The sequence below is a fragment of the Pleurodeles waltl genome, chromosome 3_1 (assembly GCF_031143425.1).
Source record: "Pleurodeles waltl isolate 20211129_DDA chromosome 3_1, aPleWal1.hap1.20221129, whole genome shotgun sequence".
NCBI lineage: Eukaryota > Metazoa > Chordata > Amphibia > Caudata > Salamandridae > Pleurodeles > Pleurodeles waltl.
In genome coordinates, this window is record NC_090440.1 from 772,578,547 (window position 1) to 772,601,634 (window position 23,088).

A 23,088-nucleotide genomic window follows, 5' to 3' on the forward strand; every position below is an offset into this window, starting at 1 on the left:
TGGTCTGTAGAACTCATGGATCCAAAGTAATGGCCTTAAATGCTGGCCTTCCCACACGCACCAAATGGCTTTGGGGAAAGAAAACAAGTTACTTACATGTAACTGCAGTTATCCAGTATTGGTATCTTCCATAGATTCACATGCTTGACTCATTCCCTGTCATCGAAGTGGGAGTCCCACGGCACCTTAGGAAAGCAGCAAGTAGGAAACATCATAGGCTGCAATGTTAATGGTCCTCAGAACTACAGCCTATCTATGTCCTTTAGAAAACAGAACAAAACTTGACCTATGACCAATCAGACGACAGCACCCTCTAGAATACTCTCGAGAGACTCTTTCCCTCAGATTTCCAAGCACAAGAGTGAATTTATATATGTATATATATGGAAGGTGAGCCTCACAGGGGAGGAGGGTGGGTCGCATGTGAGTCTATGAAAGATACCAATACTGGGTAACTGCAGTTACAGGTAAGTAACTTGTTTTCTTATCTAGTATTGGATCTTTCATAGATTCACATGCTTGAATCAGAATAGCAAGCAGTATTTAAAGAACTAGTGTTAACCGTTTAGCAGATGGTGGGTCAAACATGACAATTTATATTAACTAATATAAGTAATAAAATAAATGTGCATAAGCAGTATGTTAGACAATACTTGCAAAGTGATTATATATGATTATATATATATATATATATATATATATATATATACACACACACACACACACACACACACACACACTTCCACATATAAATATATAATTTGACAGGCAAAAGCGAATACCTGGATAAGGAAGCCAAACGAAGAAAGCACATTAAGAAAGAAAAATAAGCCTACATTAGTAATGAGGCTCAACTTAGTGAAATAGATGGTGAAAAACCACTTGTACTATAGCCAAGATGCTGTGTTTTGCAGATTCCAAACAATAATGCTGCGTAAAGGAATGAGTGGTCTTCCGTGTTGCAGCTCAGCATATCTTGTCTAGGGAGATGCCAGCCAAGAGAGCAGGTGAGGTTGATATTGCTCTAGTTGAGTGTGGCTTTGGTGGTCTGACCAGAGGTTTGCCAGATTTCGTATGACAAAACTGTATGGTGGATGCAATGCATCAGGCTATTGTCGTCTTCTTGACTGCTGCTCCTTCACAGCCTTGACAATAAGAAACTAGTAATTGATCTGTTTTCCGTAAGTGTTTAGTATGAAGGTAGAATTTCAAACATCATTTGACATCCAGCATGTGGGGAGTCCTTTCAGCTAGAGTGGACGGATTTGGGAACAAAGTTCATAATATTACAGGTTCGTTGAGATAAAAAGGATTGAACCTTTGAAATATATCTTGGGTTTGTCCTAAGAAGAACAAAACAGTCAGTGACAAGTAAGAAAGGCTACTTGATGGTAAATGCGTGTATGTTACTGACTGTCCTAATGGAGGTGAGGGAAAGAAGAATTGTGACTTCCCAGGTGAGGAATTTGAGTTCAGCTCTATGTATCCGTTAGAATGAAGATTTCATTAGCTGAGAAAAGACCACGTTGAGATGTCACTGGGGAAGAGTTGGTCGCACCGGAGGAAAAGTGCAAAACAAACCCTTCATAAACCGTTTTATGAGTCTGGAAGAACAGAGAGGGCGTTTCTGTGAAATGCCTATATCTAGAAACTGCAGCCAGGTGTACCTTAATTGAGGCATGGACAAACCTGGACTTAGCGTGAGATAGCAGCTAAGGCATGATTTGTTCAGGAAGAGCTTTGAATGCATGCAAGCTGTTCTGTTAGCACCATACGCAGAATCTCCCCCACCTGAGCCTGTAGGTCTTGTTTGTAGATTTGGATCGTGCTCTGGATAGTACTGCTGTACATTCCTGATCAATGTGTGTGTGTCTTCGGTCATAGCACTAAGAAGCCATGTGTGCAATTGGAGAGGGGCTTGTTCCGGAATCTAACATCTGCCCTTGGTTCCTTGTTAATAGTGTCTTTGTCTTGAGAAGTCGCATCGGTTTGCTCACAGGCAGGATAATGGGTTCCATGTACCAATGCCGCCAGGGTCATCTGGGAGCTATTAGTATGAGCCGGCAATTCTTGGAGGAACTTGGGTATCAACAGGAAAGGGGGAAAAGCATATGCAAAGATCTCAGACCATCGCATTGAAAAGGTCCCTGAAGTGGATATCGACTGGCGTAGAAGCGGCATTTGGCATTCTCGGTGGTAGTGAAAAGATTCAGTGCTAGTTTTCCCAGTGGAAGATGTTGTCCACCTCGTGTTGATCAAGCTCCCATTTGTGGCAGCTATCGTCTGTCCTGCTGAATTAATCTGCAAGAGAGTTGTTGATGCCAGACATGTGCTCTGCCCTCAGAGATATTTTGAGTCGAATGAGCCAATGCAAGAGGGCTTGAGCCTCTTGCGAGAGGAAAAGCGATTGCGTTCGTCCTTGTTAGTTGACTTTATACATGCTGGTCGTGTTGTCTGTGCAGACCAACATAGATGAGCCTGATATTTGAAGAAGAAACGCCTGGTGTTTGAGAAATATTGTCTTCAACTCTAAGAGATTTATGTGCATATATTTCTAAGAATTGGACCACTTTACTGGATGTACATGTTTTGTAAATGACCGGCCCAACCTCCCAGAGAGGCGTCTGTCATGATGATGAAATCTGAAATAGGAATAAGGAATGTTAATCCCTGAGAAATGTGATCTATTCGAGTTCACCATAGGAAGGTTTCAACCATCCTTGGTGTGACATTATTCAAATCCTCGAAGGACCCTGGAGACTGAATCCATTGTAGTTGAAGTTCTTCTTGGAGAGGCCTCATTTTTAGATGTGCCTAGGGCACTAGATTTATTGAGGAGGAGACCATGCCTAGGAGCAACTTGAAAGTTCTCACAGAAAATAACTTTCTTTTGGAGACTTTAAGAGCCAGATTGGGTAACCTTTGCTGTCTTTCTTCCAAAACATACACCTTGATTGAGACCATATCAAGTTTTTCACCCAAGAAGACCACAGTTAGACCCAAACTGTGAAACAAAGAAAGGCAGGGGCTGGTGGTTTGGGAGGCCTGTTGCAGTGTTGGTGCTTTTAGTAGCCAGTCGTCTAGGTAAGGGAAAATTTGGAATCCCTGCTTGCGCAGGGTGGCAGCAACTGGCTCAAGGCACTTTGTGAAGGTCTGAGAAGCTGAATTCTGTCCAAAAGGGAGAACCTTGAACTGGTAATGGGTACCGGCAACAGTAAAGCAAAGGTATTTGCGATGCTTGGGGTGAATGGGTATGTGAAAGTAAGCATCTTGGAGATCCAACAATGTCATGTAATCCCCGCTGTTGAGAAGGTGAAGGATATCTGACAGTGTTATCATACAGAAGGATTGCATGCGCAGAAATTTGTTTGATTGTCTGAGATCTAGAGAGGGTCTTCATTCTCCTGACTTCTTTCTAACTAGGAAGAAACAAGAATAAAAACCTAGACCTCTCTGATGAGTGGGAACCTTTTCTATCGCACCCTTGGAGAGCATTTGAACTGCTTCCTGTTTTATTAAGTGAAGATGAGTGAGTGCGTCTTTATTGAAGGATGGTTCGGAGGCTTGTGCACAAACTCCAGCACATGACCGGAAGTCATAATCAAACACCCATTTGTCCAATGTTGTTTCCATTGATGTATAATTTGAAATATTTGCGGACACACTTGGTTGGTGTGTGGGAATGAGGGTATTGCAGCTGGTACCAGATAAAATCATCGGTTATGGTTGGCCTCCCTTCCTTAGGGGGGCTGTTTCTTTCTGCTGCCTTGTTTGGAGTAGGCCCCTGCAGGTGGTTGTTGATACGCCTGTTTGTAAGATGGTCTGTACTGAGCTTGCGTTAAGCACCCCTGAATGATGAAAAACCCCTTCCTCTGTGAAAGGGTTGTCTTCTATACTGGACTGTACTGAGGGAACGGGAAGTATGTGTGTCAGTTTTGATAGCCAACAGAGCGTTATCCATATGTTTACAGAACATTGTTTTGCTATCGTAGGCCGTATCCAGTATTATTTACTGAACCTCAGGTTGAAATGAGGTAGCTTTCAGCCAACCCTGGTGATTTAGGGCTGCTGCTCCTGCCAGCTGTCGAAATACCGTGGAAGCAATGTCTAAAGCACAATCAATGACTTCCGAGTTCGTGCGCTCACCCTCTTGTAATATCTTCCGAGCCTATGGTTGTTTATCTTCATGGTTAAGGTTGATGAAGCCACTCGTATCGGACCACATCTGACGGTCGTAGAGTCCTAGGATTGCTAGAGTATTAGCTGCTTGGACAGTTATGGCTGACATCAAGGAAAACCTTTTTCCTATATTGTGCAATTGCTTGCCCTCTTTGGCTGGCCAAAGCAGGAATTGACAGATTTTTTGAGTGTTGTGCAGTTTGAGAGACAACCAAGTCTGCTTTTGAATGCCAAGTTAGACAGGCCGGAGAATCGGCAGTCGCCTTAAACTTTATTCCTTTGCTGGATTTTTCATTGTTTTAATGTCTTCACTCCAAATATAATCTATAATGGGGATAGCCCTTACTGACTTTCTTGCCCACTCTTTAAAATGATGCAGAAAGCAATCAATCAGAGTGGGAAACAGATGTCGGCAGATGAAACTGTGTAGCTGCTCAATCAAATTATGGAATCCCCCAATATCCTCAGGCGGCGAATCTGGAGGATGGGGCGGTGGTGGTGATGGCATAGGGGCTAGATAATCATCCCACTCGGCACTAGGCAGCAGTGGAGTAGTGATTTCTCCTCTGCTCATTTCCTAGCGAAGATGACACCTCTGACGAGGAGAGCAGCTACTGTAGAGGCAGGAGTGAATCTGGGTGTTGCAGTGGGCGGAGTCAAGTGCCTTGGTGTTGCTGGCAAGGGAGGTTGTGGTTGAAAAGGCTGATGTGGTTGATCCGGAGCAGAATCCGGAGACCTTCACTTGTAGTCTTCAAGCATGGCCTGAAGATCGGAAATAAGGGAAGCTGGCATCTGTACCGAACTGCGCCATTGGTAATATTGCAATGGTTCGCACTAACCACTACGGGGTGTATAATAAGATTCATATTCTTGCTGCTTATAGTCGTCGCCATCGTCTTAATATTTAATGTGCAGCTGTGATGGACTGTGCTTGTCCCCAAAATGGCCGTTTGTCATCAGATTCTTCCCAGTCCAAGAGATAACTAGGTGATAAAGTTGACACCTTGCTGGACGATGTTTCATCAGGGAGCAAGCTAGATTTGGTAACTTTTGCAATTCCGATCATAGTATGGAGATCAGGAGAGTCTGAACCAGTGGGAACCACAGTGTATTGTGAAGTTGTTCCTTTTCTCATAGGCTAGGATGTCGTCGTTGAAGGTGTCACTGGTGATGGTCTCGTTGACAGAGCAGCCGTTGACGGTAGTGCTGTAGTCTGTGTTGCCGTCGAAGGTGCTGCTGTCGACAAAGGTTTCAATGGATGGATAGTCGATGGCAAGACTTTCTTTTTAGATGGTGGTGAAGACAAATCCACTGTGACATTCAGCTATTGAAAAAAACTGGCGTTTTGATGGCCAACGTCGATGTCACGGACGATGGTCTCATCGACGAGACGGTCATGATGATAGACAGTATGGTCGTTGTGGACTGAAGGTTAAGTTATACTTTACGTGACGTGGATGGCTCAGTGGAAGGAAAACGATGGTGACTCTCCTTCAACATGGTAAAGACGGTTGTGAGGAGGCTAAACCTTGTGAAAACTTTAGCCCTGGAAGGGTCTTTATGGTGGGACTTCCATGATTTTTTGCTCTCCTCTGAACGCCCCTGGTCAGACGATCTTGACCTTTTTTGTGGTCTTGGAGCCATGTCACTGTCCTCACCTGGGGTGCTTGAGGCCACAACCGAAGTCTGTATTCTCTGTCCCTTAGAGTCTTAGTAGAGAACATGCGACAAAGTTTGCAGTCCTTCACCTGGTGTTTGTGATACAGGCAGTCCTTTAAGGATCATCAATGTGTAGCCTTTTCCAGGCACAGGTTTAACAAGGACGAAAAAGGCCTTTTTTTTTTTTTAATAGAAGTATCAGACATTTTTTGAAGGAAAAATAGATTTCAGAGGAAAAAACGGAGAAGAACTCAGGGAGCCTCTCTGCACACCACGTGTGGTAAAACATCAGAGGAAAGAGCCACTCTTGGGAGTATTCTGAAGGGTGTTGTCGGCACAGGTCAAGTTTGGTTCTTTTTTCAGTAGGACATAGATAGGCTGCAAGTTTGAGGACCACTAATATTACATCCTAATGATTCCTACATACTGCTTTCCTAGGGCACTGTAGGACTCCCACTTCGACGACAAGGAATGATTCAAGCATGTGAATCTATGAAAGAGCCAATACTTGACAACTAACTAGCTCTGCTTCTCTGGCAGTGCAGGAAAGGAGGAGGCTGTCTAAGTGGATCCCTTACTACTGGCTCCTCCTCTATACTGCTTGACAAGAGGGGTCTGCTATTCCTGAGACTGTGGCTGGCAGGTCTGCCACTGGCAAAATGGCAAAATTAAATTTTCCTCAATATGCCACAAAAATGCAGAAATAGGCAGTAATCACTCGGAGACAGCAACTGAAGCCCCAAGAAGCGGGCTATTGCTTTACTGACTTTAAACAACTCCAAGGCTGAATTCGCCTTACCCCCAAGACAGGCACATTCCATTTAATGGAAGACAGGCACATTCCATTTAATGGAAGACACGCACATTCCATTTAATGGAAGGTTCATTAGCTGAGCTTAGACATCAGAGGAAAAGTCTGATGTGTGGAGCCAAGCATGCGTGTGGACTGAAACCGAGATAGTCATGGATCGGGCTACAGAGTCTGCAGCATCTGTCCCAATATTATGTGGTCTGATGCATTCTAGCCATCCTGGACCACCTCTTGAAAGTGGGCTTTCATCTCTTCCAGTACATGAGGCACCACCATCTGAACGATATCCCATAGGGCTTGGGCACAGCAAGCTAAAAGGCAGTTGTATTCAGGTACTTCAAAGCCATGCAGCAAAGGTGTTTTTCCTCCAGGCCTCTAAGCATTTTGACCCCATCTGAAGGGCTAGTTGAGGGTCCCAACTGACAGTCTTGATGAGCATGACACCTGAATGACCAGTCTTTTTTGGCAAAGGATGAGATGAGAGGAGTGTTGGATCTCCCCTAGAAGAACGATTACAGTGAGCCACTTATTAACCAGTAGAGCGGATCTGGCTTTTCCTATCCTGGCAAGACTGGATCTAAGAGTCAGCATTCTGCAGTAGGAACTGCCAGGAGGAGTACTCTAGTAAGTACATTAGACTTGACCTCCACAGCTGCCTTCTTAACCACTGAGTAAAAAGACATAGGGGGTCATTCTGACCCCGGCGGTCGGAGACCGCCAGGGCCAGGGTCGTCGGGAGCACCGCCGACAGGCCGGCGGTGCCCCGCAGGGCATTCTGACCGCGGCGCTTCGGCCGCGGTCAGATGTGGAAAACCGGCGGTCTCCCGCCGGTTTTCCGCTGCCCTTGTGAATCCTCCAAGGCGGCGGAGCACGCTCCGCCGCCATGGGGATTCCGACACCCCCTACCGCCATCCTGTTCCTGGCGGGAGACAGGATGGCGGTAGGGGGTGCCGCGGGGCCCCTGGGGGCCCCTGCAGTGCCCATGCCAGTGGCATGGGCACTGCAGGGGCCCCCGTAAGAGGGCCCCACTTTGTATTTCAGTGTCTGCTATGCAGACACTGAAATACGCGACGGGTGCCACTGCACCCGTCGCACCTTCCCACTCCGCCGGCTCAATTCTGAGCCGGCGTCCTAGTGGGAAGGCCGTTTTGCACTGGGCTGGCGGGCGGCCTTTTGGCGGTCGCCCGCCAGCCCAGTGCAAAACCCAAAATACCCTCAGCGGTCTTGCAACCGCGGAGCGGTATTTTGGAGGGGGGAACTCTGGCGGGCGGCCTCCGCCGCCCGCCAGGGTGAGAATCACCCCCATAATGTCTGGCATGGGAGGTCCTGGTGGAAAGTCAATTTCAATATCCGGGGTAGTGTCAAGCCTACCTGCAGATGAAAGGCCTAAAAACTCCTGGACATGACTACCGGTATCACCACTGCCTGAGGCATACACATTCAAACGATCAGTCAGATCCGAAAATGTCATTAATCCTTTGTTTGCAATCTTCCTCTTCTTGTAATCTCTGCTCCTTTCTGCTGGGCCTATGTTGTGGTGCAAATTTGGCAACCAGTACTGGAGGTGGTAGCGGTGGCAGTCAGGTAGCCAATGAAGTGGCGTAAATATGGAGCAGCATGTCAAAGCACCGGGTCAAAATAAGGCTGAGCCAGAGCCAGTCTTGGTGGGATTAAGTCGAGCAGCATCAATGCTCTGGCAAGAATGGAAAACATAGCACTTAGAACTGCTGTGCATCAGACCCTGGAGCTGGTAACTAAAGGAAGACTTGAGCTGGTAACTACGATGTGGGTAAAGGAGTTCAAGGTGGTTCTGGGGCCAGGTACAGTGTCACCGCAGGAGCGGAGCTGCTGGAGGTTTGGTCACTCATTTCAAAAGCGTCCAGCTCCGGTTCGGAGGACGAAGATCCTGCAGAAGTCAGACTGCTGCAATGACATACCTCTGGATTGCTAATTATGTTGTCTGTGCTACCGTTTCTTACCACTGGTGAAGTTCTTTGAGGGTTATCTTGCGCAAGGCCTGGAACAACGTTAATTGCCTTTATCATCCCTGGTACGTGCCATAAAGAGCTTCACCTTCTTCTCTTTGATTAATAGAGACATTCTTGATGTTGAGATAGCCTGCTGTTTCATCGTTGATGGTGATTATATGTAGAGTTCATTAATGGCAAATGACATTGCCTTGGTGTCGCTGACGTAGAGAGAGTCTATATCGGGCCATTACTTGTTCACTTACCGGTGTCGACAGACTGTGGTAGTTTTGCCGGCAATGTAGATGGCGTCGATGCTAATGCTACCTGCAACGTGGAAGTCTGTACCTTAAGTATTGGTGTCACCGCCAAGCCTTTTGATGGCAAGCATATTGGTGCCAATGGTCTTAACGTCAACTGATGCTCATGTGAACAACAGTGTATGGAGAGGAAAAACATCAACTCTTCTTTCTTTGGTGGGCTACAAAAACTCAACATGTTAGAAATCAACTCTTTTATGGGAGAGATATCACTTCTTTTCCAAACTTGCACTTACTATGCTTGAGAGCTAACCCATTCTTCACAAAACTTCTCTCACCCTCAAATCATATCTGCAGAGTTTCTACCAAGATGTAAATGTCATCTGGGAAGTATTTTAGTTCTTCCATGCCCCTAAACAAGATATCATTGTCTGGAAGACAGCATCCGCTGACACTAGACCAAACAGCATGTGCATAAATCATTATGTGCCAAGAGGAGTTAGTAAGGTCTTTCGAATCAGGATGCAGGCTTACTCGGTGGTACCCAGCTGTTAAACCAAGAGTTGAAACAGCTGGCTCCGTAAAGACCATCTCGGTAAGAGATGGCAAAGGAAAGCGATCAATCATCACATATTTATTCAAAGCTCTCAAGCCTATGGACCATCTAATATCTACAGACTGTTTACAAGCCACAATATTGGGAGCAATGGGCTCAATGATGCCCTCATCAAATAATCTCTTCAACTCATTTTCAACAGATTACTTCATAAAAATGGGTATGTGTCTGGCTTTGTACACTACAGGAGTGGAACCCTCTCTCAGCCATATTTGAAGAAAGAAAACTAAAAAAAAAAAAAAAAAAAAAAAAAAAACATTTTTCCATTAAGCACCCCCGGAAATTAATCTATAAATTTGTCATTATCATCAGACTTTACTACTTCTAAACTCTGTACATTACTCAAATGTATTTCCTTATTATAATCTTTCTTTAGTATAACGGGGGGAGGGAGGAAGCATTAGGATCCAACAGAATTCCAAGATCCCTTTAATGCGGCCGGTTCAATACACTACACCCTTTGACAGGAATATACTTTTCCATGAATTTTGCTGGTTTAAAACTCAATTTCAGCGTTAAAGTAACATCTTAAATCTATGGTCTGACAACAATACCCACCAGGATTGACATCAATATTGTTCAACTTCATTTTATCACAAAACTCTCAATCAAATACCTCTTTGGATACCAAAGTGAGCCAAGCTCTGGAATGTATAAGAGCTTCCATACATCACCAATCGATGTCAATGTGATCTTTTGGATGTTTATTCCTTCCCTCATGAGTACTGACTGACAAGATCCAATCTTCTACGACCTTGACAGACTCAGAAGATCTCTCATTGGCCAATGTTTTTAAGTGAACAACAACATTTAGCAAAGTGTCTCACTTTGTTGCAACGTTTACACACAACATACAAAGCAGAACATTTTTTAAAGGGGGCAACGTCCTGGACTCCCACAACTATAACACACACTTTTAAATCTAGATTGAGCAGCTTGAGCTATTTTTGCTTTTTGCTTCTTCAGATCAACTTTGGTAACACCGGCTTTTCTGTTTTTATGTAATTCCTCCTCACAAGCTAAAGAATGCTCAACTTACTTGGAAATAGAAATACATTTATTTAACGTAGGGTCATATTTTAACTTGTGTTCTAGTCTCATTTCATCTGACAGACATCTGAGCATAAAATGGTCCCTCATATACTCCTCTAATGAAGCTCCAATTTTGCAAGGAGCAGCTAATATCCTGAAGCTAGTTACATACTTCTCTACGCTTTCAAAGCATCTCTGGTCTCTAATGCCAAAATGATACCTCTCTAACACAGTATTAACTTTATGAAGATACTGTAAATCCAGTTTTTTTTTATACATATTTCAAATTAATATAAATGTTCTTCCTCTTTGTCCTCTTCCAGACAGGGACTATTTTCAAACATCACCTGACTCTTAGTCTAAACAATGCATCACAAGAAAAGTGTTTCTTTCAGACATAAGGTTAGAGCCACCCGCTTATGCACAGTGAGCATTTCTTTCCATTTAAACCATCTAAGAGGGCATCCCCCGGGGAGGTGAGAAAAAACAGTGGAGAAGCAATATTCTGTATAGTGACTCCGTGCAAAAATAACATAGTTAGTAAAATAAGAAACGTATACATGAAAAACTCTAAAAAAAATAAAAAAAATTAAAAAAAAGCAGGCAGAGGAAAAGAACTAAAGAAAAAGAAAGAAGGAGGAATGAAATATGCAACAAATCATACAGCACACTTTCCTTCTTTTCTCTTTTTATGGAACTACCTAAACATTGAGGGATCCAAAACACAATGTATTGAAGTAGGCAATCTAGTTTCTGGTCCTTAAAAATCACGTGGTGAAGGAGGAAAGGAAGCAGTCACATCACGAGATAACATCCAGGATTTGCAGTTCCTGAAACAAAAGTACCACTTGTGAAGTACTAAGCTGAGAAATACAGCTCAAGATCAGTAACTGAACTCAACAATTAACTCCTTGCAACAGTGCGGTAAATGAATTATCCAGAAATTGAAAGTCCTGTGGTGAACTCCTTGCAGCAGGTCGGCAATAACGTTGTTGTAACACAACCCCCCTAGGGGAAAAGAGATGGGACAGGCTGCTGCACAAGCTTTGACTAGGCACGTTACATGGCCCTTTTTTTGCGCTCTTGAAGTCGCTCGCACTGGGGTCTGCTTTGAAGACTCTTGCGCTGATGCTCTCAAGGCCAGTTGAGGTATGTGTAGACCGGTAACATGTGCTGTGGTCTGGAAACTAGGTGCCTAGCCTTAAAAAAGAGCACCAAATAGTGCAGAGAGCAGTGCCCTTTATGTGAGAATAATAAAGGAAGCTCTTTGAAGTCTTGGAAGTTATAAGAGGAACAATATCAGATTAGTATATGCGACAGCATTAGTCCACTCATCACGGGTCCCAGAATAAGATGTAATCCGAGTTGAGGTGCGCTTACCCAGTTGTGGACACTGTAAATATCAAAATAGTCTCAAAGATTAACAGTTTCTTTATTAAGAGCATCCCATCCACAAACCAGCTGTATTGCTGAGTCAGCCTCAACTGACCCAAGTAGAACATTCCAGTCACCACATTTCTGATGGACTGCTGTCAGCTTTCTACAGAATTTGCTGTTTTTTTTGCAAGACTAACCATTGGGAAGGTAAAATGAAGGCTCCTGACTGCAGATGGTTTAATCGTAATTGATCCAAGGCTCACCAGAGCTAGCTTACAGTTCTCAAATAGCACCCCTGGAAATACCGAGGAAGTTTCACTATGTAGAAAGATGTATAAAGACCACACTTTGCAACTGAAAAAGATGGATTAGTCAAGAAGAATGGGAGCAACTCCTTCAGGTTAGTGTCCCTAAAAACAGTGCAAGATTTGGGGAAATATTAAATTACTCTTATTTTAGAGGTGCCGCAAATGGCCTGTTGGATTGTCACATTCCCCCTGAGACCTGGATCTAGCATTTTCAGGGAACATATGGCTTTGACTCAGCTCAAGTTTTAGAACCTGCAGTGGAGGCTGTGCATGCTAGATCTAATTTGGTTTTCCAGGAAGATGAGTTAAAAGAGGTAACCTCTTGTACATGTAAACAGAAAGTGCCAGGCCCTGATGGAATACTTGCTGATTGTTATAAAGCAGATCCTCTGAAATGGACAAACATCTTAACTAATGTATTAAATGCCACAGTGACAGATGGCATCCCTTAATCATGGGCAAGGTCTATTATTGTTCTGTTTTTTAAGAAAGGGTAAATAAATTACCTGCGCGGTTATAGACAGATATTACTTATCGATTTAGTAGTTAAAGTCATGAGGCGGGTCATCCTCGCTAGGCTATCATGGCTCGAAGAAGAAAAAGTTGTGTCTCATTTACAGTATGGTTTTAAAGCGGGTAGAAGTACACTGGATCAAGGTCTAAATTTACAGCTGGCTATTGGGAAGTAAGCTTTTGCCAAGAGAGGCCACCTACATTTGGCTTTTATAGGCCTTTTGGCAGCTTTCAACAAGGTCAATAAAAGCGAATTGTGGTATTTCTCCTAGACATGGGCCTTTTCAAAAATAAAGTGTACTTTTTGCATGAACTGCATAGAGATCTGACCACAGTAGTTAAGTACAACTAAGTAAAGAACATCACTGCAACATTTCAGGTTTCTCGAAGAGTCAGAAAAGGATGCATACTATCCCTGCTACTGTTTGCAATTTATATAAATGATTGGGGGAAGACTCTATAGGCAACCTGTAAAGATATACCATGAGCGGGTTCATATTTTATCCTCACCCTTTAGTATGCCAACGACTTGGTGCTATTAGCAAGGACTGCGGTAGGTATTCAGCACCTGCTTAATTCATTTGCAGACTTTATGAATAATTTGGACCTGTGTACAAATTATAGTAAACACCATTCCATTCTGATTGGACCGGGAGGTGAGGGATGGACGAAATATACTGTGTGTGTGTCTGGGCGGCAGATGTGTAGGGTAAAGGTCATTCCCTACTTTGGGGTCTTATTTGATAATAAGGATTCATGAACCTCTTTATTCAAGGCTAAAAGGAATGCTTTGGCTAGGGCAATGGCCGTAGTGTTTTGATTTTGCTAGCCGGTTGGGGGCAAAGGCCATTAAAGCCCTGATTAACATCTATAATTTTAAACGTATCTCACTCGTATCCTTTGGCAGTGATATCTGGGGCTATAAAGCGGCCCGTGAACTACAAGTGATCAAAAACAATCTGTGGCCTCCTTTGTGGTGCACAAGAAGTTAGGATTGGGATACGACTCTGATGTACTAATCTTACGACCCCTATTCATATGGTTAAACCCAGAATTAGTTCTAAATAAGCAATACTGAAAGATTGTATATTGCTCAACAAGGCTTACTAAATCCCATGGTTAAACTATATTAGATCAGCCTTTGGTGATTTTGGACGACAAGACTTATATTATGATCCTGAAAGGATTGCTAGAAGAGATCTTATATGGGTAAAAAAAAAACAATAGCTCACTGCTATGCAAGCATCTAGGGAGAGCAGAGAACTGCGCAAGCCCTCTGTCCAGGCATGTTCTAACAAAAACGTGTGGGGACAGAGCTGTATCCCACACTGGTTACAAACTTTCATCATCATTTTTTGTTAACAAGATTTAGGATACACATGTTGCACTCGATGTTGGCTGAACTGGAGGGCTCGAACAAAGTTGAGTATTTGTACCCATGTAGTTGTTATCTCTTTTCTGATCAAGATACAACGCAGTTTGTCTTTTTCAGTGAAATTATAATAGTGTTTGTAACCAACATATTTCATGATTATTTAAAGGAAGACAATTAACACAAGTTAGACCTACTTTAATCTTTTTACAACTGTCAGATAATGGATATGTTTGTCAGAATGTAGCCAACTTCATAATAAGTGCAATTAGAGCCAGGAAAAGAAGGTAAAAACAATTTTGTGAAACGAATGCATTTGATCTTAAGAAGATGTTTTCCTCTAATTTTCCTCTATTTTTATCTAGTGTGACTTTTAAGGACTTTAGCAAGATTTTTCTACTTTTTAATATTTGATAGATGAAAATCAATTTATTACGTTTGATTACAATGTTTTGCTGTATCTTTTACGGTTTTAAGTAACAGAATAAAGATTATTTTAATGAGGATGATTATGATTATGATTATAATGATATGCTCTATGACATCATTGATATTATCACTGCAACATTTGAAAGACCTGAGGAGGAGAAAGAAGGAACAAGAGTGATAGAGCAGCCGGGGATAGGATTTCTACTGTGAACAGGCCTCAACCACTGGGCAATTCCACAGCAAGAGCCCCTGTATTCTCAAACTGGCAATGGGTACGGTGCATTGAATCTGCAGACAACCCCTGAGTGTTTGAAGACTCCCTTCCCAATACGCCCACCCCAATAGCCACAAACAGTAGTACATATATGTGGATTATATATTATATGGATGGCAACTGAATACAAGAGATTTTAAGCATGTTCTTCAGAAGTAAATACTGAGGAGGTATTATTTATTATAACCCTTGTGGCAGTAAGTTACCACTCATACATTTCTCCTTACTGTATTGAAGCATTACAAATGATAGTTAAAAATGTATTATCTATCAAAAACATTTGAAATACTTACTTGTATAGTGCATTACGAAATTCCGGAGTCATAAACAGTGTTTGCAAAAGGCTGTTCAAATAGCATGTCATGGCTTGATTTACTAACCCCACATAACCTGAAAAAAATAAGTACATATTTTAAAAGGGACATGAACAGTAAACATTTTTCAGGCGAGCAGCCTGATGTTGGCAAAATAGGATACACTACCTGTATAGTGACTTTACTAGTCCTGGGAGGGATATAGGTAAGGAAGCTTTAACAGAGAAACTCTGAACTGCATTATCAGAAGACGCTTACAAGATATACAAAATAGGTCAATTGTTTTTAAAGAGAAGCCAAAATGTTTGTTCAGTCCATTTTTACACATTCCCAATTTTGTAAGGTGAGAAAATGAGGCATAAGGAGACAGCAAATGCCCAAATAAAACATCTGGCCAGGGAAATCTAAAAAAACATGCACGTTTTCTTGCATTAGTATCTTAGCCACATATTCTCCTAAGCCGTAGTGAGCTTATGTTAACCGGTGGTCGGAAGAAAACTGCTTCAAAGCTAGGCATGGTACTTGTACTGCACAGACGCAGCCATTCAAGCTCCTGTGTGTTCTTATTTGGAAGTATTGATCATTTTTGCTCATCAGTGACTAGGTCAAGCATGAGACTAATAGTACACAAAGCCTGTAGACTACCAGTACTAGATTCTCTATGACCGAAATTTTTCGTCATTCTTATTGTATGGTTCTATCCGATTCCAGTGAAGTACACAAAAAAGACTTGGATGAAATGCTTAAATGAATCTCAGCCACTGGTAATTTCTCGGGCTGCATCACAGTTCACTGTTATTTTGCGCAGAATACCAACTTAGTTTGGACACAGCTATATTTAAATCAGTCTTGACTCATTCCAATGGTAATAGTCCAGCTTTTACTGCCAGGTCAGGCCATCCCGCCACCGAAAGCCGAAAGGGTAAATTGCCTACCAGTAATCCTATTTATCTTCCAGGGGAATCCTCATCGAATTCATAAGCACTGATTGTTCCCGCCCATGTGCAGCTACCCCAGAGCACATATTAAGGAAAATGTCACTTACCCAGTGTACATCTGTTCGTGGCATGTTCCGCTGCAGAGTCACATGCTGTGCACTGTTCCTGCCATCTAGTGTTGGGTTTGGAGTGCTACAAGTTGTTTTTCTTCTAAGAAGTCTTTTCGAGTCACGGGACCGAGTGACTCCTCCCTTTCGGCTCCATTGCGCATGGGCATCGACTCCATCTTAGATTGTTTTCCCTCAGAGGGTGAGGTAGGAGTGGTAGAATGAGAATAGTAAAGATGTCCATGCAATGGAATAGATATGTATGTACATAGTTTGCACTAAAGGAGTGTTTATTTACATATATACAATTTCTAATTGCAACTTAAACGGCTACAGGCTCCCGGGGAGGTGGGAGGGCGCATGTGAATCTGCAGCGGAACATGCCACGAACAGATGTACACTGGGTAAGTGACATTTTCCGTTCAATGGCATGTGTAGCTGCAGATACACATGCTGTGCATAGACTACAAAGCAGTAATCCTCCCAAAAGCGGTGGTCAGCCTGTAGGAGTTGAAGTTGTTTGAAATAATGTTCTTAATACAGCCTGCCCTACTGTGGCTGCTTGTGTTGCTAACACATCTACACAGTAGTGTTTGGTAAAAGTATGAGGTGTGGACCAAGTGGCTGCCTTACAAATTTCTGTCATTGGTATGTTACCTCGAAAGGCCATTGTTGTTCCTTTCTTTCTAGTGGAGTGTGCCTTTGGTGTAATGAGTAGTTCTCTTTTTGCTTTTAGGTAACAAGTTTGTATGCATGTAACTATCCATCGGGCTAATCCCTGTTTGGATATAGGGTTACCAGCATGGGGTTTCTGGAATGCGACGAACAATTGTTTCGTTTTACAGAATGGTTTTGTTCTGTCTATATAGTACATTAGAGCTCTTTTTATGTCTAATGTATGCAGTGCTCTTTCTGCGTCTACTGAGTCTGGCTGTGGGAAGAAGACTGGGAGTTCCACTGTTTGGTTTAAATGAAACAGTGAAATGACTTTTGGTAGAAATTTTGGATTTGTGCGGAGAACCACTTTATGTTTGTGCACTTGTATAAATGGTTCCTCAATAGTGAACGCTTGTATTTCACTAAATCTTCGTAGTGAAGTGATAGCTAATAGAAATGCCACTCTCCAAGTTAAGAATTGTATTTGACAAGAATGCATGGGTTCAAAAGGTGGACCCATGAATGGTATAAGTACAATATTAAGATTCCACGAGGGTACTGGTGGAGTTCTTGGAGGTATGATCCTCTTTAGTCCTTCCATGAAGGCTTTAATGACTAGTATTCTAAATAGTGATTTTGTGTGTTTCATTTGTAAGTGAGCTGAGATTGCAGTGAGGTGTATTTTGATGGACGAAAAAGCAAGATTTGCTTTTTGTAGGTGTAGTAAATATCCTACGATGTCTTGTATGGACACATCTAACGGTGTGATGTGTTTTGCTTGGCAGTAGAAAACAAATCTTTTCCATTTATTAGCATAGCAATGCCAGGTGGTAGGTTTTCTTGCCTGTTTAATGACTTCCACACACTCGTTTGGAAGATTTAGATAGCCAAACTCTAAAACTTCAGGAGTCAGATTGCTAGATTGAGCATTGCTGGACTGGGGTGTCTGATCTGTTTGTGTTGCGTTAACAGGTCTGGTCTGTTTGGAAGTTTGATGTGAGGTACTACTGAGAGGTCCAACAGTGTGGTGTACCACGGTTGGCGTGCCCATGTTGGTGCTATAAGTATTAGTTTGAGTTGGTTTTGACTCGGTTTGTTGACTAGAAAAGGAATGAGTGGGAGAGGGGGAAAAGCGTAAGCAAATATCCCTGACCAATTGATCCACTGAGCATTGCTCTTGGACTGAGGGTGTGGGTACCTGGATGCAAAGTTTTGGCATTTTGTGTTTTGTTTTGCGGCAAACAGATCTATGTCTGGTGTCCCCCACTGGCGAAAGTATTTTTGTAGTATTTGGGGATTTATTTCCAACTCATGAGTTTGCTGGAGATCTCGACTGAGATTGTCCGCTAATTGATTGTGAATGCCTGGGATGTATTACGCTATAAGGCGAATATTGTTGTGAATTGCCCAATGCCAAATTTTTTGTGCTAGGAGGCATAGTTGTGATGAGTGTGTTTCCCCCCTGTTTAAGTAGTACATTGTTGTCATATTGTCTGTTTTGACAAGAATGTGTTTGTGAGCTAGAAGAGGTTGAAATGCTTTTAGTGCTAGAAAGACTGCTAGCAGCTCTAAGTGATTTATGTGTACTTGTTTCTGCTGCTTGTCCCACTGTCCTTGTATATTGTGATTGTTGAGGTGTGCTCCCCACCCAATCATTGATGCATCTGTTGTGAGAATGGCGTGAGGCACAGAGTCTTGAAAAGGCCGCCCTTTGTTTAAATTTACGGGGTTCCACCACTGAAGTGAATAGTGTGTTTGGCGGTCTATCAACACTAGATCTTGGAGTTGACCCTGTGCCTGCGACCATTGTTTTGCAAGGCACTGCTGTAAGGGTCGCATGTATAACCGTGCGTTTAGGACAATTGCGATGCATTATGCCATCATGCCTAGGAGTTTCATCACAAATCTGACTGTGTAGTGCTGATTTGGTTGTATTTTTGGTACCATGGCGTGGAATGATTGTACCCTTTGTGGGCTTGGACTTGCAATCGCTTTTTTGAGTGTTGAGTGTAGCTCCCAAGTATAGTTGAATTTGGGATGGTTGCAAGTGTGATTTTTGGTAATTTATAGAAAACTCTAGTGTGTGTAGGGTATCTATTACGTAACGTGTGATTTTGACACTGCTGTTGAGTGTTGGCCTTTATTAGCCAATCGTCGAGATATGGGAATACATGCATGTGTTGTCTCCTTATGTATGCCGCTACTACTGCAAGGCATTTTGTAAATACTCTCGGGGCTGTTGTTATCCCGAAGAGTAATACCTTGAATTGGTGATGTTTTCCTTGTATAACAAACCTGAGGTTTTTTTTGTGAGATGGATGGATGGGTATATGAAAATACGCATCTTTTAAATCAAGTGTTGACATATATTCTCCCTGTTTTAGTAATGGGACTACATCTTGTAGTGTCACCATATGAAAGTGTTCTGATTTGATGAATAGGTTGAGAGTCCTGAGATCTAAAATTGGTCTTAGTGTTTTGTCCTTTTTGGGAATAAGGAAATACAGGGAATAGACCCCTGTTCCTTTTCGTTGATGAGGTACTAGTTCTATGGCCTGTTTTGTTAATAGCGCCTGCACCTCTGTTTGTAGCAATGTTAGATGTTGCAACAACAGTTTGAGTTCTTCGTGGAATATCTGGAGGAAAATGTGTGAATTCTATGCAGTAACCATGTTGGATAATTGATAGAACCCATGTGTCCGTTATGTTTGACCATTGATTGTGGAACATTCCTAGTCTTCCTCCCACAGGAGTGTGTGTTGTGGGAGGGTGATGGGCAGGTCACTGCTTGGTATTAGTGGCCTGCTTTGTGGTTTGGAATTTTCCCCTGGACCTTGGGAATTGTCCTCTGAAGGACCCGCGAAACCCCCCTCTCTAGTACTGGGACTGGTATGAGGGTTTGGTTTGAGAAGTGGATGGTTCTGATGATTGTGGTTTAAAACCTCCCCTGTACTGCGGTTTTCTGAATGTCCCTCTGTATTGGGAAGAGTAAAGCGCTCCCATCGCTTTGGCTGTATCTGTGTTCTTTTTTATCTTTTCAATGGCCGTGTCAACTTATGTGCCAAATAGCTGTTGCTGGCTAAATGGCATATTAAGGACAGCCTTTGAATCTCTGGTTTGAAAACTGAGGATCTAAGCCATGCTTGTGTCTAATTGTCACTGCAGTATTCACTGTTCTTGCGGCAGTATCAGCGGAATCTAATGCAGATCTTATTTGATTATTAGATATAGCCTGTCCCTCCTCTACCATTGCTGAGCTCTTTTCTGGTATTCCTTGGGGAGATGTTGGATGATGTTGCTCACCTCGTCCCAATGTGCTCGGTCACATTTTGCAAGGAGGGCCTGAGAGTTTGCTATGCGCCACTGATTGGCAGCTTGTGACGCTACCCTCTTTCCTGCCGCGTCGAACTTCTTACTTTCCTTATCTGGAGGTGGTGCATCTCCAGATGACTGCGAGTTGGCTCTCTTTCTCGCAGCTCCAACCACTACCGAGTCTGGGGGCAGCTGCTGTGTGATGAACACTGGGTCTGACAGTGGTGGCTTGTATTTCTTTTCCACTCGTAGTGTAATGGGTCTTCCTTTCACGGGCTCCTGAAAAATCTGTTGGGCATATTTAAGCATGCCTGGGAACATAGGCAGACTTTTGTAGGAAGCATGCGTTGAGGACAAAGTATTAAAGAGAAAGTCATCCTCCAATGGCTATGTGTGCATGCTCACATTGTGGAATGCAGCATCCCTAGCTAAGACTTGAGTGTATGAGGTGCTATCTTCGGGTGGAGAGAGTTTAGAAGGATAGCACTCCGGGCTATTGTCCAACACAGGGTCATCATAGAGGTCCCAGGGGTCTATATCTTGTTGCGACTGCAAAGTGTGTGGGGGTGACTGTGCAGTGGGTGTGGCAAGAGGTGAAATTGTTCTTTGAGAAGAATGCGGAGGAGAATGTTCTGGGGAAAACTGGCGTGACAGAGATGTTTCTCTGGGCACTATAGCCTTTGGCTGCTCAGTGTCTGAACGTCCTTGGAAAGCCAGTTTCCTTTTGAATTTGAGAGGAGGTGCTGTTTGGATCTTCCCAGTATCCTTATGGATCTGTATCCTTGCCTGTGTTTCATCAAACTCCCCCATTTGGTGAAGTTCCTCCTCAAAATTGTGTCTCTCTCATTTGTTTTGAGAGTCCATGTCCCTCGGTGTACGAGGCTTTTTTCGTCTCTGAATCAGTTTTTTTTCAGCACTGAAATGCCCATGCTGACAGTAGGCCTCGGCTCCGAAAGACTCTTTCGAGTTTTCTCGGACACGGTTTCTCAGCTCGAGTCCGAAGACTTCGGCACGGATTTCACCTTTTTCAGTGCCGAAGGTGTTGCTTGGTCACCGCTTGATTTCTTGTGGGTCGAGCCGGCAGTGGCGTCCCCAAAGCCTTTAGTTTTGTTTTGGACTGACTCTGGACTTGGGTCGGGGCAGGCGTGCTCACATGCTGCCCTGCTGCGGGTGGTCAGTCTGCGTTGGAGTCGTCCGAATCGGAACCTTGAATGGAGATGGCCATCTCGTCTTCCTCGACGTCGAGGTGCTCGGAACTCTTCGACGCCATTTGCAGTCGCCTCGCCCTTCGATCCCTCAAGGTCTTCTTCGATCGGAAGGACCTGCAGGCCTCACAAGTATCCTCTCAGTGGTCCGGTGACAAACACAGATTACAGACCCGGTGTTGGTCTGTGTAGGGATACTTGGCATGGCACTGTGGGCAGAATCGGAACAGGGTCCTGTCCATTAGGCTTCAAAGTTTTCTGTGGTCGGGGCGACCAGGCCCTGGCTGGGCGCGGGAGCCCCGAAGGGTAACCGAAGGTGTGTTTCGCCGGTGTTGAGTTGTCGATGCAAGACGTTTCGCAATCGAAAACAATACAGACTATTTTTGCTGAATTTAGTCTTTTTCCGAATCGAATACCCGGAGCGAAGAGGAACACGTCCGAACCCGATGGCGGAAAGAAAACAATCTAAGATGGAGTCGATGCCTATGCGCAATGGGGCCAAAAGGGAGGAGTCACTCAGTCCCACGACTTGAAAAGACTTCTTCGAAGAAAAACAACTTGTGACACCTCCGAGCCCAACACTAGATGGCAGGAACAGTGCACAGCATGTGTATCTGCAGCTACACATGCCATCAATATATGTATATATATGACGGGAGGCTGAGCGGAACCAGGGGGGGCTTGCGTGGTGTGGCGCCCCCCCCCCGACTTGCAGGAGGGCCGTATTTGGGCGGAGTGACGAGCGGCCAGCTTGACTGGGCCTGGATGGGCCAGCCGGACCCTAAAGAAAGGCGCGAGGCCTACTGGGAGTGACAGCGGCTTTTAGGGCCTCCGCTGGGGCTGCGCGGCTCGCCCGTTGGACCTGCTGCCAGGCGTGGCCTGGGGGTCAGGCAGCTTGTTACGCTGCTGCGCCCGGGGGGCCTGTGTGTCCGCTGGCCTGAGGGGAAGAACACCCAGGACAGGAGGTGTGCAGCGGCATCCTGCTGAGGAACCGGAGCGGCAGGTGCATTCTCGGGTGGCACTAGAGGGTAAGACAAAGATGGTGGTGGTGGAGGTCAATCTGCTGTGGGCAGACCTCCAGAAGGTATCCAACAAGCTTAAGGTGGTGGAGGGTTCCATAGTGGAGCTACAGACTAAGGTGGGGCCACATCCACAGTCGGATGGCTGGAGGCACAGTTGGAGAACACGGAGGGAAGGTCCCGGCAGAACAATGTCAGGTTGCTGGGTTTCCCGGAGCGTGCAGAGGGGTCTGCCACAGAATCCTTTGTTGAGAACTGGATCAGAGATGTGCTGCAGCCAACTAGGCTATCTAGAGCCTTTGTGGTGGAACGTGCGCATAGGGCCCTTGTCGCCCCTCCTTGGCCCGGTGCTCCGCCTAGGGCCATTATTACCCGCCTTCTAAACTGTGAGGACCGGGACTGTGTGCTGCATGTGAATCAGATAAGGAACTATATGAGAACTGCAAGATATCTATCTATCCTGATTACACAAACAAGGTGCAGAGCTCTCATAAGGGGTTCATGGAGGTCAAGGCAAAACTCCAAGACATGAGCATCAGATACATGCTCCTGTGTCCCGCACGCTTAAAGGTCCTATTGGGCGGGAGATCACACTTTTTCGACCTTCCGGAGGAGGTGTGGTGATGGTTGGAGATGTGGGACAAGGTGGCCCCGGGAAGGACGCAGGGACCTGGCGGCATCACTCATCGGGCTTCTGGAGCGGAAAGGCCGGACTGGAGGTCGCATGGCACTGGTCGGT

At 44.2% G+C, this 23,088-nt stretch overlaps 1 protein-coding gene across 3 annotated transcripts in view; it reads right to left on the reverse strand.

Moving 5' to 3' along the window:
* USP47 (ubiquitin specific peptidase 47) overlaps positions 1-23,088 on the reverse strand; it is a 1,215,141-nt gene that overhangs the window by 944,685 nt on the left and 247,368 nt on the right. For all 3 annotated transcript variants that reach the window (XM_069223601.1, XM_069223600.1, XM_069223599.1), the window contains one exon: positions 15,091-15,187. In XM_069223601.1, coding sequence (XP_069079702.1) covers positions 15,091-15,187 — 97 coding nt within the window. The remainder of the gene's footprint in view (positions 1-15,090; positions 15,188-23,088) is intronic.